The following is an 18,527-nucleotide window of genomic DNA, read 5'->3' on the forward strand; positions in this document are numbered from 1 at the left end:
TCACCATCATCACCACCATCACCATCATCACCATCATCACCATCACCATCACCATCACCATCATCATCACCATCATCACCATCACCATCATCATCATCACCATCACCACCATCACCATCACCACCATCATCACCACCATCACCATCATCACCACCATCACCACCATCACCATCACCATAACCATCACCATCACCATCACCATCATCACCATCACATCACCATCATCATCACCATCATCACCATCATCACCATCTTCACCATCATCATCACCACCATCACCACCATCACCATAACCATAACCATCATCACCACCATCACCATCATCACCATCACCACCATCGCCATCATCACCATCATCATCATCACCATCATCACCATCTTCATCATCATCATCATCATCATCATCATCATCATCATCACCATCACCATATTTATCACCACCATCTTAATCACCGTCACCATCACCATCTTCATCACCATCTTCATCATCAGCCCGGGGGAGTTCTAGGTTTAGAGCAACCTGATCTCAGTGACCACTGTGTCACATGGTGGGGGCTCCTGATGTGTTAGAATGACATGCTGTCACCATGGAAACCGTTACCGATCACAGCAACTCTCATCCATTCAAAATATCTTTATTCATCCACCAGCTCATAAAAAACAGCACCAACAGTACCAACATCACCACGACAACGACCATGACGACCACGACAACGACGACCACAACAACCACGGCAACGACCATGACAACCACAACAACCACGACCACGGCAACGACCACGACCACGGCAACAACCACAACGACCACGACCACGATAACGATAACGACCACGACGACCATGACAACGACCACGGCGCTGAGAGTGACTCCTCTGCTGCTTCAGGCTGAATTAATCTGTTGTTAAATTTCACGTCTCAGACTTCAGCTTTTGTTTGTCACACTTCTGGAGCTTTCCTCTGCCCAAGTCTATTTAGGGAGGAAGACCGTGACCTTCCTCCCCTAAAGGACTTCAGCGGTGACACCAGATTTTTAGGTTTAAGACGAAACACGTCACGGAGGGAAGTTCTGCTCCGGTTCCTCCTGCCGGTGTTTTGGGCTGCAGCTGGTTCACCGCTGTAATCACCAGGAAGTAATCAGCCCCGATAAGACGGATTTCATTAAAGTGCTCAGGTCAGCAGCTTTGGACGATTACAGCCTCAGGATCAGGACGCCCTGATCCCCGGCAGCACACACGCCCGACGCTTCGGTTACCTTCAGACTGAGACCTTTTTGGATCAGGTCTCGGGTCCTGAAGCGGTCTCACCTCCTCTGGTCCGTCCAGAACCGGTTCTGATTGGGTCTAAAGGGTTCTGGGTCTCTGCTGGACCAGGGCTCGGAGTCCTGCCCCCCCCCACAGACAGCGTCCTGATGCAGCGCCGTCGTGGACTCATTATTTTGTGGCCTCGGGCGCCGTTTCATCATGTGGCGGTGGTCGTGGCGATGTCGCCGCTCACCGTGGAGCCTGTTTTTGTTTCAGATTGTTTGTCGAGTCGCTCACAACAACAATCAATTAATGATGAGAGGACGAGAGGCGGCGAGCTGGGTCATGAATAATTAATGAGCTCTGATTCCAACTTCTCTGATTCTCTCTATTGTTTCAACAAGTTTTATCTTCAGAGGACGTCGGCCTCAACAACTACATTACTTATTATTACTGTTATTACCATTCTTCTTCTTTTCTTCTTCTCATCATCCTCACAGCAACAAAACAAAGAGTCTCATTCTAGTTGGAGAGAAGAAAAAATAAAGACACTGAGACATCTGAACTAAAGATTTCATCATTTGAAATTCTGACCAGTCAGAAGTCCATTGAAGAAATCCTGAATTTAAGTAAACTACAACAGTACTACTACACACACAACTACAGTCAACTACAACATTATTATAATAATAATGATCATTATTATGATCATTAAGTGAAACTTGAGTTGTAGACACGAGCCGATAAAGACGGGAAGACGTGTCTTTAAGATGCTAAAAATGAAATTCTGACTAGTTAGAACTACCCAGAAGAAATCCTAAATTCAAGTTTCAGGTGGTCATAATAACTATTAAAATATCTGTGATTTAATTTTAACATGTAACATTAGCTTTAATGTTAGCATAAAACAAACAGATGCTATCATTTAAAGAAACACCAATAAACACATGAACACGTGAACCAAATCTATTAGCTGGATGAAAGAACTCTCTGCTGCCCATGTTATCTTTGTTTTCAGATCTTTTCGTTGAGCTTTTCAGCCAAATTCCCCAGATTTATCAGAGACACGTGAGTGAAACACCCCTAACGTGAAACAGGAAGCTTTAACGTCCTCGTCGCCGGACGATTTCTGTTGATGAAGCTGTAAACAGTCTGAGGCCACAAGAGTCACGTAGAAATCCTGAAAAACAAAGTATAGTTTGGTGGAGCAGCCAGTTTCCCACCAGCTGATCTGGACCTCCTGCAGCTCCTGTTTCTGTTGGCGTCCCTGTCGGTCCCGATGGCGAGGGCGGGGGCCTGGAGTCCTCAGGTGTCCCGGCGTTGGTGAAAGGTGAGAGCCGGCGTGAGTCAGTCGCTGCTGTCACTGATCCGACGGACACGACAAACACAGGAAGTGTGGAGCAGAGACGCCTCGAGGCCGCCGACCACGAACCGAAGAGACAGGACGAAGGACACCAGCTGAGTAAACACCGCCATCCTCCTCCGCCTCCCATCAGCCACCTCTTCCCCCCATCAGCCACCTCTACAGCTGCTGTGTGTGAGCACCATGTTTCTGATCTGGGGTCAGTCACAGTCAGCGTCAAACATCTTACGGTTTGGTCGTGGTGAGGCTGTCATGGCAACCATTAAACACAGCTCCGTCGTTACACGTTTTAGGCGTCTGATTCAGGATCATGAGCAGGCGCCTGTCATGACGGGGGAAAGGTCACATGGCGAGGTTCACGGTGACACACAGACACAGTTCAGGACAATAAACGAGTTCCTCCACAGCCAATCACCAATCAGCTCACAGCATTTAAATCACAGTCTGTGTAAAGAAGCGTCCTCTGATTGGTCGGTATCAGTCTATAAAGAAGCGTCCTCTGATTGGTCGGTATCAGTCTATAAAGAAGCGTCCTCTGATTGGTCGGTATCAGTCTGTATAAAGAAGCGTCCTCTGATTGGTCGGTATCAGTCTGTATAAAGAAGCGTCCTCTGATTGGTCGGTATCAGTCTGTATAAAGAAGCGTCCTCTGATTGGTCGGTATCAGTCTGTAAAGAAGCGTCCTCTGATTGGTCGGTATCAGTCTATAAAGAAGCGTCCTCTGATTGGTCGGTATCAGTCTGTGTAAAGAAGCGTCCTCTGATTGGTCGGTATCAGTCTATAAAGAAGCGTCCTCTGATTGGTCGGTATCAGTCTGTATAAAGAAGCGTCCTCTGATTGGTCGGTATCAGTCTGTATAAAGAAGCGTCCTCTGATTGGTCGGTATCAGTCTATAAAGAAGCGTCCTCTGATTGGTCGGTATCAGTCTGTGTAAAGAAGCGTCCTCTGATTGGTCGGTATCAGTCTGTAAAGAAGCGTCCTCTGATTGGTCGGTATCAGTCTGTAAAGAAGCGTCCTCTGATTGGTCGGTATCAGTCTGTAAAGAAGCGTCCTCTGATTGGTCGGTATCAGTCTGTATAAAGAAGCGTCCTCTGATTGGTCGGTATCAGTCTGTAAAGAAGCGTCCTCTGATTGGTCGGTATCAGTCTGTAAAGAAGCGTCCTCTGATTGGTCGGTATCAGTCTGTAAAGAGTGTCGGTGTCCTCTGGGTCTGAACAGTGAAGCCGATGCTGAAGAGCCTTAAAGCTGCTTCCTCTCTAGTGTCCAGCAGGGGGCGACTCCACTGGCTCCAAACAGAAGTCTGATTGGATGGAAGTCAATGAGGAAATGAGGAGACTTCTCTCCTGATTTATCAGCTCAGTGAACAGTTTCTGCTCTCAGTCTCTAGTTTACAGTCTTCTTCAGTTCATTTAGTCAATTATGGTCCATTTAGAGGAAGATAGACCAGGAAGAGGGGGGGGGCTTTAGGGTGGGGCTACCTGCTCACTGACCAATCAGAAGAGGTCTTTAGTGGCAGAAACATCACCTCTTGTTCCTAAAAACCAAGATGGCGACGCCCGTGAAACTGGAGGCTCCACAGACCAGTGGGTCCTCTTCGTTCATACGGTCTACAGGTGCAGACTGCTATGCTAACAGTTAGCATACAAATGCTATGCTAGTTGTCCTCTTAACATGGCCTCCAGCCTCCATGATTTAGTCTCAGACTCCAACCTGGATCACCACGTCAGCCGTGACCTTTGACCTGCTGCTCTGTCACAGGTTCAGCCTGCTCACCTGAAGGACTTCTTTTAAACCCCATCCAGGTGAAAGCTGCTTCAAAAAACTGATCCTGGGTCAGATTCAGCAGATAGTTAAGTAAATCAACTGATAATTACTAATCATAAAAGCAGCGTTTTTAACTCCTTTGAGTTCATTTACCGGTTTGACATGTTGACAAAATAAACTTTCAGACTTTTTTGGACACATTACTGCAAATAAATGTGATGTAACATCTCCAACATGTAACTTTGTCTGTCAGACACCAAACACACCAGACTCCATTGACAAAAACACTACTTTTACCTCACAGAAGCTCTGCTGCAGCCAGAGTTACATCACCTGTCACCTGCCGTTGAATAAAAGAATGATGAAGTGTGTGTTCAGAAACAGAGGCGGCGTCTCTGATGTGCTGCCGTCCGTTTGGCCCCTCGTGGCCACCGTAGCCTCCTGCTGTAGGTCTGAACATAAAGACCTGGTTTGCTAATCTCTTCCTGTCAGAGCGAAAGAGGAGAAGCGGCTTCAGAGCAGCAGCAGCATCATCAGCGGGAGGAGAAATATTAAATCCATTATGTGTTTAATCAGTTTGATCTGCGAAGGCTGCGTTCAGATTAATCATGTGTGAAGACGCAGGAGAAATTAACAGCAAGTTTTCGTGCTAATTTTAACTGTAATCCGGGTGTTGATTGACAGAGTTGTCAGACCTCAGAATAACTCTGCACTCGAGTGTCCGTGCTGTTTGGATTATTTAAGATTATGTTGTAATTCCCCTTTAATCTGCTCCGCTTTAAGATTGGAGAGTGTGGAAAGTGTTTGATGAGATGTGAAATCTGCTGCTCTCATGGAAAACTTTCTGTGTGAACTGATCATCGGTTTCATCAGAGATTATCTCCGAGACTCATCCAGAGACAAGAAAAACAATCAGAGACGCAAACATCACAAATAACAAGCTGACGGTGCCGAGACCTCGGCCATGTTAAAGGGTCACTCCCCTGTTTCTCCCCCTGGTCCTCTGTGTCCACATCCTGCTGTCTGAGTGACTGGTAGCTTGTAAAAGTGGAACTGGTCCAGTTTTGGTTTAACCACAAACAGCACACACACCAGACTACATTCACTAAAACAGGGATTTTAGAGAACAGGACACAGGAGCTGCTGCTCTGCTGCCTCCACCAGTTATTTTGTGTGAATGAACCCTTTAAAACACCAAAGTGCTGAAATCACACGTTGACTTAAAATCAGTATTCTATCCTCATTAAAGCTGTTAATTAAAGGCCCATTTCACACAAACATGTTTGTCCCTCCGCACGTTTCCCGTCATGTTTGTGAGGAATAATGAGAGAAAAGATTCGGAGCTGCAGACTGATGATGACGCAACAGGACCTCATTTATTTCCTCTCTTATTATTATTATTCTGCTCTTCGTCTTTACAGCCGATATAAAGTCTAGAAACACAACTAATCAACGTGAGAGCTTTTTACACATTAACACACAGGAAGTGAAGGTTACTCAGAGGATGTGGACCTGCGGAGCAAACCTGTAAAATGAGTTTCCTCTCCGACACAAAGTCAGACTGAAGCTGAGGAATTAATCTGTTTGATGGAAGTTAAACTGGGTTAGGTTAGCTCACAGTTAGCATCTAGGTTAGCTCACAGTTAGCATCTAGGTTAGCTCACAGTTAGCATCTAGGTTAGCTCACAGTTAGCATCTAGGTTAGCTCACAGTTAGCATCTAGGTTAGCTCACAGTTAGCATCAAGGTTAGCTCACAGTTAGCATCTAGGTTAGCTCACAGTTAGCATCTAGGTTAGCTCACAGTTAGCATCTAAGTTAACACACAGTTAGCGTTAGGCTAATAGTTTATGTCTGCTTCCAGTCTTTGTGCTAAGCTAGGCTAATAATTTCTCCTAGATTCCAGTCTTTGTGCTAAGCTAGGCTAACAATTTCCCTGTGCATCCAGTCTTTGTGCTAAGATAGGCTAACAGTTTCAGCTCTCTCGGTGGTGGCTCGATGGATTCTGTGAGGTTTGCAGGTCTGAGCGCTCTGTTTCTTCCTCCTGAGCTCAGGCTGCACGTCTGGACGACCTTCGAACGGTGACACTCTGGGCTGCTACCCTGCTGTTAGCTTAGCATAAAGCTGGCTGTAGCATAAAAAGGCTTTCAATGGTTAAACTGGTTAGCTGAACAATGGTGGCACCGGACAGACACAGAAACACCCTTCACCAGTGAAGTGTTCAGAGGTATTTATACTTCACTGAAGTATTTCCTGCAGATTCAGATTATTCAAACGATCTGTAATCAATAATCATTACAGACTAAACTACATCAAAGTGATGAACACATGAAGGATCAATAATCAGAATCAGTAATATCAGGTAGATTACTCTGCATCAGGTGTACTTTTACACTGAAGTACTCGTGGTACCAGTAATACTAGTTTCCTCTTTTATGTGACATCCATATGACTGTAGAAAGGTGCTCTTATTTCCCCAGTTTTTTGAATGGAGTCTGGTGTGGAGCCTCAGAGATCCTGACATTTACAGACCGCTGTGACCTGATCAGAGATGATCTCAGATCAGCTGTGGGCGCTGTCGCTCCGCCACAGCTTCATCCTCCTCCTCCATCTATTATCTGTCCCCTGATCCTCATCCAGTCACTGATCCTGACCCAATTAGTGGGAGCCTCCCAGGCGAGGGGGGGCACCGTTATGGTCCAGCTCCCATTTCCTGTCAGGCCCCCCGCTCAGCAAAATGAGATGCTAATTAATTAGCATTGGCATCGTTAGCCGTATGCATCAGACAGACAAATCAGAGCACATCAGAGTCCTGAGTCCCCCCCCCACCATAGACCAGATCCTGGGATCCCCCCCACAGACCGGCTCCACCAACACCACATCTATGCCGCTAAGTTAAGTAACAGCAAAGCTGGCTAACATTAGCTTAGCTTAGCTTGCATTGCTGTTTGTGGCGTAACATTATTTATTAACATTATCGATGATGAACAGTTTGTCAGACATAAGTTAGCATCATAGATCATAGCTGGTGACGTCATTTGGTGAGCTAGCAGTTAGCATGTCCACTCTGACAGTGTTTAGCTAGCAGTTAGCATATCCACTCTGACAGTGTTTAGCTAGCTCTAATGTTAGCGAGCAGCTAACCAAAGGTCCTCCATGAATCTAACGTCCTGCTGACGCTGACGTTAGTTTTCCTCTGATGTCGGTCTCCTTCCTGTTTGGCTTCACCAGATCAAACTTTATTTTGTTCTGACGTGGACTTTGTGTCGGACTCTGGTGTTACTAAGCTAACGTTAGCTAGTTAGCTCCCTGTTAGCGCTGTTAGCTCGGAGACGTCACATCCTTTGGATTTTAATGGAGAAACGTTCTAATCTGGTCACAAACAGATGAAGACATGAGATTAGAAGCTGTAGGAGCTTCCTCCTCCTCAGAATCTACCGTCTGATTCACGGCCTCTCCACGCTGGTGAGGCTGAGAGGATAAACGAGGTTTACAGATGATAATTATTCATAACGATGGTGTCACATGGGATGATCATCAGGGCGGGGGCTCACTAATGAGGTGGGGGAATATGCACGGCACGCCGCCCCTCCGTCCACACTAGAGTAATGACACATGGCGGGCCAAGATGTCGGCCATCACACCACATTAACCCTTCAGGAGGAGACCCCCCCCCCCGCCGCAGGTTAGAGGGACGTTCAGACATATTCAGAAATATTCAGCACACGAAGACGATTTCAGACCTCAGCGTTTTAACGGTCTGGACTCTCACAGTCACAGCTCCTCTGTTCTCTGAGCTAAAATCAGTGTTTTTATGAATGGAGTCTGGTATGTGTGCAGAGAGCGATAGAACAGGAACGTCGCTTTAAAAAGCATCAGTACTTCATAGTACTGCAGCACTGTGCTCCATAAGGACCCTGTTGGCGGGGGGGTCCATCCCACATGGGTCTAAACTGAGATAAGTGCAGGGTTCGGTTCCACCTTCAGGACCGCAGTCCTCCAGGATCCTGGTCTCTGCTGCCAGACTCTCTGAGCCAAACCGCCCCCCTCAGTGGGGGAGGGTAGAATGCCTACAGCTGGATTCACTAAATAACATAGCAGCTGAGCCAGACCAGGACCAGGACCAGGACCAGAGTGACGTCAGACTTCACAGCTCTGAACAGTAGTGAAGTGGTTCTCAGAGCTGCACTCAGGTTTGGTCCAAACACGTTCAAGGTAAATTCAGAGTATTGGGACGGTAATGAGAAGGTGGTCGTACAGGTGAGGCAGTAATCTACGATGGTGCGTCCAGCCACTGAACGCACCATCAGCGGGTTTACCAAGTAAATCTGTTCTTCTCATTAATTATTCACGTAAAAGGCTAAAAACAAAGTGAAACAAAGAGAAGATGAACTGATTTCTGAGGACAGACGAGTCTGATTCAGTCCGACTTCAACACATCAGCTTCAAATCAGCCAGAAACACTTTGATTCTTTCTGTCCGTCTGAAGGCCGAAGCCTCGCTGAGGAATCTGCTCTTTTCTTCTCGACGTCTCTCGTGCCGAGATAAGGCCGCCTGTAATTATGGGAAACGTCTCTCTGTGTTTTATTATTCCTTAAATCAGATGTCTCTGGCTTGGCAGCAGCACCGGGAACCCTGGGAAAGTGACAGACTTAAACGGGCTTTTGTGGTCGAACGTTTCACTAAATCTCACCAGAGAAGAAGAAGGATGATGAAGGGGGGGGGCAGACTTTAAGCTGTAAAAGTTTGACTGATGAAATGTGCTGACAGCAGCTTCACACACGTAGTAAAATGATTCTGAAGTGAGGAAGTGATCACTTTTAGAGCTGTATCCACACACCTTTAGTTTACTGGACCAAATAACTGCAGGGAAGATCCAGATGAATTTCAATCTAAGATAAAAACAGCAGAAAGACACTAAAACACTAACAATGCAAATATAAAAACAGTTACAAGAGTAAGAGCAGAGAGAGAAATGATACAGAGACGTGGACCCGTTAAAGCACGTCTGAGGAACGAGTCAGTGACCCTGATGTCCTCAGACAGGTCGGTCCACAGCCTTTATCACGCCTTTATTTTGAAAGGGCCAACCATGTGACCTTTATATCAGATCCATTTGAACTGCTGCACTTGTGCTGTTTGTCACAGTAAAGATGATTTAAGTCTCCGTTTGTGGTGAAGAGCTAAGCTAATCTACTGGCAATCGAACAGGGCACAAAGCTAACATCACATTAGCAGCGCTACGCTAGCAGCACGCAAACATTACAACAGGTCAAAAAGCTAATAAAGGCAGAATAATAGGGAAACAATAATATGGGTAATAAAACTAGTAAAAGACGCCATGACAGATTTGGGTGAGTCGACCTTCTGACGGTTTCTCAGTCTGACGCCAACAGTTTCACCACAAACTGAAACTTTACTCATTTTAAGATCATCTTCTAAACGAAACAACATGATATCATCACATTAGCGCGGGAACGTAGCTCGGCGCTCCTCGTGACCTCAGGTGCTCAACAGACACAAGAGGCCGACGCCCTCGCCAGGTGGGTTCATGTCTAGTCACATGATCAGTGACACGATAAACACGTGCTGCCGGCTGGATTCCGAACAGACCAGAAACCCGCGGATCATCAATGACTTTAGTTATTGATTCATAAAGACGTACGAGAAGTCATTGTGATGAACCGGGGGGTCATTAAAAATTGATGTTCACAGCACATGACGGAGTCACGTGACCCCCCCCCCCCGTGGTGAGAAGCTAACGTGGATCTGGTGGCTCGCTGCTCGGCTAATTACAGTAGCTTTAATGCTGTGATGTCTCGGGGGGGCTCTTCCTCTGAAGCCAGTCCTCCTTTTAAAACGGATCCTTCCACCGCTGGGACTCGGCCCCCAGGCGGCGGCGGCCTTTGAAGCCGATGGTCGAGGTCTTTCTGCTGCTCGCTGTGCAAACCGGCTAAATCACATTTCCACATCAAACACGGCTTAATGTTCCCTGATCGGGGGAGTGTTCACACTAATTTATCAAAGGCGGGGGGCAGGTGAGACAAAGCAGCTCACTGAGGGGGGGGGGGACCCACCTCTTCATCCCCCCCATTCAACAGGTGAGCACATTAATGTGACGGTAGCTTAACTATGCTAGCAGCAATCTGACATCAGTTAACAGGGCACAACGCTAACATCACATTAGCAGCACTCAAACATGACGTCAGGTCCAAAAGATAATAAATACTAGATCAATCATAAAGGTAGTAAAACTACTTTCAATAATACAACTTCATCTCCTTTGATTAGATGTCAGACCTGCTCAAGTATATATTTTTAAATAAAATATATTCAATAATTTTCACCCTTTTTTAAATTTTAACCCTTTAAATGCCAGTTTAATTATTTGAATTGAAGTGCCTCATTGACTGCCATTAGAATCAGAATCAGAGTTCCTTTAATAATCCCCAGGGGGAAATTGCTTTTTGTTACACACAGCTCCAAAAGAATAAGAATAAACTTCAAACACAAAAGTAATAATAATAATAATGATACAAATAAAACCACTAATAATATATAACGACATGTACACTCAGAGTGAGGAGCTGTATTATATAATTATAATAATAATAATCAGGCGAGTCCAGAGTCCAGGGTCCTCTCCTCTCTGGTGGAACAGTCCAGAGTCCAGAGTCCAGGGTCCTCTCCTCTCTGGTGGAACAGTCCAGAGTCCAGAGTCCAGGGTCCTCTCTCTCCTCTCTGGTGGAACAGTTCCCGTACTGGGTGAAGTTGGGCAGTGCCGTTGCCATGGTGACATGGTTGAAGACAGAGATAGCAGTGAGTGCCCTCAGGTGTAGAGTCTGTACCTGGGCTGTGGCGGAGTGGATGACGTCACACGCCAAAGTCAGGTTGGCAGAAGGAGGAATGTAAACAGTCACCATGACAACATGTGAAAACTCCCGTGGCAGATAATATGGACGAAGACCAACAGCAGACAGTTCAGTGTCCGGGCTGCAGATGAGCTCCTTGATAGTAACATGAGCAGGACTGCACCACCTGTTGTTCACCAGAACGGCCCCCCTCCGCTCCGCTCACCGCTCCTGGTGCAGTCCCTGTCGGCCCGAACAGTTTGGAAGCCACCGATGGAAACATTGTCGTGGGGAATGTCCTGATGCAGCCATGTCTCCATAAAGCACACCAGACTACACTCCTGGTGCTCCATCTGACTCCTGGCTAACGCTGTTAGCTCACGTTGCCCATAGTAACCACGAGGAGACAGGGTTTATATTTCTTTTCCTCCAAACGCCTCCTGGTTCTTCTCTCCTCTGCAACTTCGGTGTGTTTTCCTCCACAATTCTTCTGGAATTTGTGAAGATCTTGTGGTCAAGATGCCAGCAGGTTTCAGAGCGATCAGCTGATCACTGGTGTAGCCAAAACAGTTACCAACGGCTACCAACGGCCACCCGGCAGAGTTAAAGTAGTAAAGTAGAGCTCTCTCCACCAGCATGTGTTGGAGAGGGAGCGTCTCCAATTAAAACCACATTTTTGAATCTCACTGCTATTACAGTATAAAACCATTCTGTAAAGTCATAATTTCACTTTGAAGAAAAGTAGTGATATTTGATATGTTTACTGTATTCCACCATATTCAACCCTCGTAGGCCCATGCATGCATGCATTGTATTTTTGCCAGTTACATTAAGGAGCTGTGTGACTACCAGGGGCCTAAATGTCAAATATCACTACTTTTCTTCAAACTGAAATGCTGACATTACAGAATGGTTTTATACTGTAATGTGGTTTTAATGGCAGTCAATGAGGCATTTTTGGCCACGAAGGTGTCCAGAGGGAGTATCTGACACTACATAAAAAATACTAATGAAATCAAATCAATTTTGTTGCTAATCTTTGACATATCCAACACTCTAATCACCACCAAAGGCCCACCCCCCTACTATTTATTATATGGGAAAAAAAAATCATTTTTTGTAATAAATAATTAATAATTCAAATAATTAAATTGGCATTTAAAGGATCATTTTGAGCAGGTCTGAAGTTGTTCAAGAGAAAAAAAAAGCAGAAAAAAATATGTATGATTGAATAGTAGTTTTTAATACGCGTACACTTTTGCCAGAAAGATGCCCAGAACATAGTCCAGTGAAGGAGGGCACAAGGGTTGAGTGCTAACAGTGCTAAGCTAAGATAGCACAAAGCTAACGCTAGTGTATTGATTTTGGTCTACAACTGCGAACGTTCTACACAGAACTGGTAATATTATGTTAGCGTAGTGCTGTTAGCTGACACTGTGTTAGCTGACACTGTGTTAGCGTAGCGCTGTGTTAGCTGACACTGTGTTAGCGTAGCGCTGTGTTAGCGTAGTGCTGTGTTAGCATAGCGCTGTGTTAGCTGACACTGTGTTAGCGTAGCGCTGTGTTAGCTGATACTGTGTTAGCGGACACTGTGTTAGCGTAGTGCTGTGTTAGCATAGCGCTGTGTTAGCTGACACTGTGTTAGCGTAGCGCTGTGTTAGCTGATGCTGTATTAGCTGACACTGTGTTAGCTGACACTGTGTTAGCGTAGCGCTGTGTTAGCGTAGCGCTGTGTTAGCTGACGCTGTGTTAGCGTAGCGCTGTGTTAGCTGACGCTGTGTTAGCGTAGTGCTGTGTTAGCTGACACTGTGTTAGCTGACGCTGGGCCTCGTGTCAGCTGGATGTTTATCCCACGTTGACGTCACATCTGTCAGTTACTCAGTTCAGCCTCAGATGACGTTACTCTGATTTCATTTAAAAGGAGCTACATGCTGTGTGCTGCACAGCTAGCAGAGATGCTAATCAAACTTAGTTTAACTACGGATGTTAGCAAACACTACAACAGCATTAGCAGGGCTAAACATGCAGCTGTCTAGTGACCCCACATCAGCTAAAGGGCAACTACGGTCACATGAGCGAGGCTAAGCTAACAGGGCGATGAGCTAATGCAAAATTACCACTGCTGATCAACCCAACGTGTTCACCGTCTGCGGTGAACCAAGTGAAGCTAACGAGGCACAGCGCTAACACAACATTAGCAGTGCTAAGCTAGTGGCTGACTGGTCCAGAACGTGCTCTCTGCTAAAACACAGGCTCCATTTTGTTTTTAACGGTAAATGACGGTGAAGATGCTAATGAAGATGCTAATTAGGCTGCCAATGAGGGGCCGCCGTGTTTCCATCAGGGAGTAGAAGCGACTGAAGACGACGCCGGAGGTGTCTGAGCTCCAATCAGAGCCGATGGGATGAAACCGGCTGCTCCTCAGCCGTGAAATTACCGCCGCTGTTCTTTGGTGATAATCCAACAGTTTTCAGAAAAATGCCTCCAACCAAACAGATTTTGTGCTTTTCTTTTTCCTCTGAAACAACCCAACATTTTACCCTCTAATTCAACTTTTAACATTTGATTGGAACAAGGAAGTCACACTGAGGGACGTCAGGAAGCTCCTCGTGTCGTCTGCACTAAAAACTCATTCTTTTTTCTGACTTTCATTTTATGTTCTTGTGAAAAAGTGAGCTCGACTCTCAGCGTTCGGCCTCCCGATGGGAAGGCAGTCATGACATCATCAGCCAGCGCTCAGGTCACGGCCTGATGACATCATAACCTCCAGAATAAAGTCTTTACTGCAGTCATTAAACACACCAGAGCTTTTCATTGGTCTGTTAACACACTTCACTGTGTGTGTGCTGATGTTAATTAGGGTTCGTCGCTAATGTCCATTAGCTTGTTATCAAATGTGACTCATACATGCTGCATGGTGGTATGAAGTGGATCATTGATCTGCAGTGTGGACTCCAGGAGTGATCAGTCCGCTGATCACATCAACATTTTATTCAAAAAGTCTCATAAAAACTTTGACTTCCACAGAAACACGTCTGCATTCAGGCGCTCTGTGATGTGGTCTGAGCATCTGCAGATCCACTCCGTGCTGGCCTCGGCTCGGCTCGGCTCGGCTCGGACCTGGCAGCTCAGGTGGAGCCTCAGACTGAACCGTCTGTCTGGCTGCTGCGGCGCTGTGGTGAGCAGCAGCACAAACAGTAAAAACGGATCCAGCCGGATGTATGAGGTGGCACCGCCTGTGGAAACATGAAAGCTTTTACACGTTAACCCCCCCCACCCCCCCAAACCACACACATAAAAGGCGTTCTACTCCAGGCCGGGAGGACGGCGGCGTTTACAGGTCCAGACTCGGCGTCTCCAGCCAGCCACACTGCCTTTGATTTGGGGCTCAGAGGTGCCCGAGCCCGGCTGGAAATCACCACCACTTTCTGTCGAGTCAGGCATGACGACGGCCTGCAGCCCAGCCAGAGCTGCTGGACCCAGAGTGCCGCCGCCGCCGCCGCCACGGTGCCTTCATGTAGCCAGCAGAGTCTCATAACGCTCCCTCAGAGACGTCCAGGAGAAGGAGGAGGTGTCCACCTGAACAGCAAAGAAGAGAAAGATCACAGTCAGACTGACCAGCTTAAAGGGACAGTTCAACATGTTCAACACTCAATAAACAGGACGAGAGCTGTTATTTAGTTCCCTTTAACCATTAGCTTCAAGACACTACAATAACAACATATTAACTCGCTATCCACAGAATAATTAATGGACAAGCCTCTGCTCTTTCAGGCCGTTACCCTGACGATGTGTCTGCGGGCGATGTCGGGTCTCCGGCAGAGTCCCTGCAGCCGCTTACAGAGCTGCTCGGGTGTGTTGTACAGGTACTCCGCTGCGTTGGAGAGCAGAGAAGAAGAAGCTTCAGCTTTGCGCTGACAGACAGGATTAGCCTCGCTGGGCGGCGTTCCTACCTGGGAATATCTCAGGATACACTAGCGCCCTCGGACACAGAGGATAACAGCCACAGTGAACGGCCTCCAACCTGGAAAACAGTCAGACATGACGGCGTTTAACATGGCGCCATGGTTAGCTTAGCATAGAACCAGGAGAACGGCTAGCCTGGCTCAGTCCCCTTAGCTCATCTATAAACATGTTCAGAAATGAGAAAATGGTCAGACGTGGTGAGTTTGACATGCTGCTGATCGGAGCCACTCGTTATCCATAACATTTATAGATCGTTGATGAATAATTGATCAGGTCCTGATCTTGGTCCTGGTTCTGGTCCAGGACGTCCCTGATCTGGGTTATTGAGGTCAGTTTGGTTCATTTCTCAGATGTGAGTAAATGTTGGGCCTTTTTGTCATGGATGTCATGATGTGGTCGTTTCACTGGACTGAGTGACTTCATCGTCACTGCGGGGCACAAACGGGCGTCTGCTCACACTGATGATCCTAATTAATCAGATTAAACAGAAATCAGCCACAACGCGGACGAAACTCTCTGCCGACACGCCGACACTCAGCTGAGGGCCACTCCATTGTTCCTGACCTCACACCATTTAAACACAGAAATAGTCTGGGCTTTTATTTTGTAGGCCTGAGCTTGAGCTTTTATTTTGTCAACCTGAGCTGGTGCCTTTATTTTGTTTATTTGTGTTTTAAGCTAAATACCAACACTAGCATGCTAAAACAGTAAATTAGTATGTTGACTGTCAAAAACAAGGTCCCTGTTAGCATGCTCGTTAATATGCTAACTATGAGGATAAGCTACAGTGGGCTTCACACTTAATGACAACATTAGCTTGCTAATAAACTACAGGCTAGCATGCTAAAGTACAACTATTAGTATTTCAACATGTTGACTGATAGCATGCTTATATGTCAGTTGTATCATGTAATGCTTCAGAAAACATTAGCATACTAGAGATGCTAATATTTAGCGTTAGCCACAGCGCTGTGACTTATGTTGGTAGGTTTCTGTTGTCAGCGCTAAATAAACACAGCTGATTATTACGAGGTCATGTTTCAGTACTAATTAAATGGCGTTTGTATTAACTTCTTCCTGATTCTGTCTGCAGGAGATCAGAAGCCACTTTGTGACGCTGCCGCTCCTCTCAGCTCCACAGAACTCCATGTTAATATTGACCCTTTTAAAGTCCTGCATGTAAACCTGAGCTGCCGACTGTTTGCACGAGCGGCTCAGAGCTGAGCGTCAGCAGAGCGCCGTGGGGGGGCCGAGGGTCCCGGTCCCTCCTGGGTCTGGATCAAAGACAAACACAAACATCAGTTCCCCCTCAGGGACGACTCTTCCTCTGCGCTCTGCCATAATTAGCTTGTGACTTCATTATCACACAGTGAGCCGTCTCCACTCATTAAACAAATAACACTCACGCTTTTATTCATTTACATGCAGTCACTGTGTTAGCTGCCTGTGTTAGCTTCAACGCTAACACCACTAACTGAAGAACCAACCAGTTAATTAACTGTCTGTCCCTTTGATTAGTAGTCTCTGACTACTGCTAGCATTACAGAGCTAACATGGTAACCCCCCTCCCACACACAGACCCCTAGCATGTTAACATCCCTTTAGCATCAGAACGCTAACAACTGAAACATATGACGTGGTTTTTAGCCTCCACACACCTTCAGTGTTCCAGCCTCTCAAATATTTTAGCAGCTAGCATGAATTCAACTTTTACGCTTCAACTCCACTCAGTCCTTCAACTTAACTGTGCTCTTAACTTCAGTGAAGCTCAACACTTCAGTTCCACCTGACATTACTCTGTGCTCACAGCTGAAGCACTCTTATCTTAACCATCCGTCCACTAACTGGCACTTCAACTGTCAGTATTTCTCCGTGTTAAGAGATGGACCGGCTGTAAATCTTCTTTGTTCTGTTTTCTGGTGTGTTTCATAATTTATTAAAATAAACAGGACTCTGGTGTGAGCGCCGAGGTTCACATAGAAATAAATAGAACACAACACCACCAGCTACAAACAGACGTCCCACATGAATCAGGTGGAGATCAGAGGCTCAGGACTGCAGGCGGACTCCCTCACAGAGCCGTTTGATTGGCTGCAGTTCAGAGGGCGGGATCAGAGGCTCAGAGTTCAGGTGACTGAAGTCTGGTTCACATGCAGACGCTCTGAGGGGAGTCCACACCTGCCGGTCTCTGCCGGGTCTATAAAGGACACCTTGATCTGCTGAGACCACCTGAATATATGAAGCTACTCCAGCTCGCTGCAGAAACATGGAGAGAATCCAGGAATCAGACATGTTGTTCATCAGAGGAGACTAAAGACAGACAGAGAACATGTTGATCCAGAACAACAGTGGATCTAAAGATCTGTGAACCTCCAGAGGAGATCTGAACTGTTTCAGGTTTTAGTTTAACTAACACACAGACACTATAGACCTCCACTACACACTGACACACTGACTAACTAGCACACACACACTATAGACCTCCACTACACACTGACACACTGACTAACTAGCACACACACACTATAGACCTCCACTACACACTGACACACTGACTAACTAGCACACACACACTATAGACCTCCACTACACACTGACACACTGACTAACTAGCACACACACACTATAGACCTCCACTACACACTGACACACTGACTAACACACACACACACACCATAGACCTCCACTACACACTGACACACTGACTAACACACACACACACACACTATAGACCTCCACTACACACTGACACACTGACTAACTAGCACACACACACACTATAGACCTCCACTACACACTGACACACTGACTAACTAGCACACACACACACTATAGACCTCCACTACACACTGACACACTGACTAACTAGCACACACACACACTATAGACCTCCACTACACACTGGCACACTGACTAACTAGCACACACACACTATAGACCTCCACTACACACTGACACACTGACTAACTAGCACACACACACACTATAGACCTCCACTACACACTGGCACACTGACTAACTAGCACACACACACTATAGACCTCCACTACACACTGACACACTGACTAACTAGCACACACACACACACTATAGACCTCCACTACACACTGACACACTGACTAACGAGCACACACACACTATAGACCTCCACTACACACTGACACACTGACTAACTAGCACACACACACACTATAGACCTCCACTACACACTGGCACACTGACTAACTAGCACACACACACTATAGACCTCCACTACACACTGACACACTGACTAACTAGCACACACACACACACTATAGACCTCCACTACACACTAACACACTGACTAACGAGCACACACACAC

General features: G+C 46.4%; 1 protein-coding gene across 1 annotated transcript in view; it reads right to left on the bottom strand.

Annotated features, from left to right (window-relative positions):
* Nucleotides 1-14,522: 14,522 nt before the first annotated feature.
* gtdc1 (glycosyltransferase-like domain containing 1) overlaps nucleotides 14,523-18,527 on the bottom strand; it is a 32,699-nt gene continuing 28,694 nt past the window's right edge. Inside the window, exons 9-11 of the mRNA XM_070838150.1 lie at nucleotides 15,171-15,241; nucleotides 15,000-15,091; nucleotides 14,523-14,796 (exon numbers count right to left, since the gene is read on the bottom strand). Of these exons, the coding sequence (XP_070694251.1) occupies nucleotides 14,731-14,796; nucleotides 15,000-15,091; nucleotides 15,171-15,241 (229 nt within the window). The 3' untranslated portion in view covers nucleotides 14,523-14,730. The remainder of the gene's footprint in view (nucleotides 14,797-14,999; nucleotides 15,092-15,170; nucleotides 15,242-18,527) is intronic.

This window comes from Pempheris klunzingeri, chromosome 10, assembly GCF_042242105.1.
Source record: "Pempheris klunzingeri isolate RE-2024b chromosome 10, fPemKlu1.hap1, whole genome shotgun sequence".
Taxonomy (NCBI): Eukaryota; Metazoa; Chordata; class Actinopteri; order Acropomatiformes; family Pempheridae; genus Pempheris; species Pempheris klunzingeri.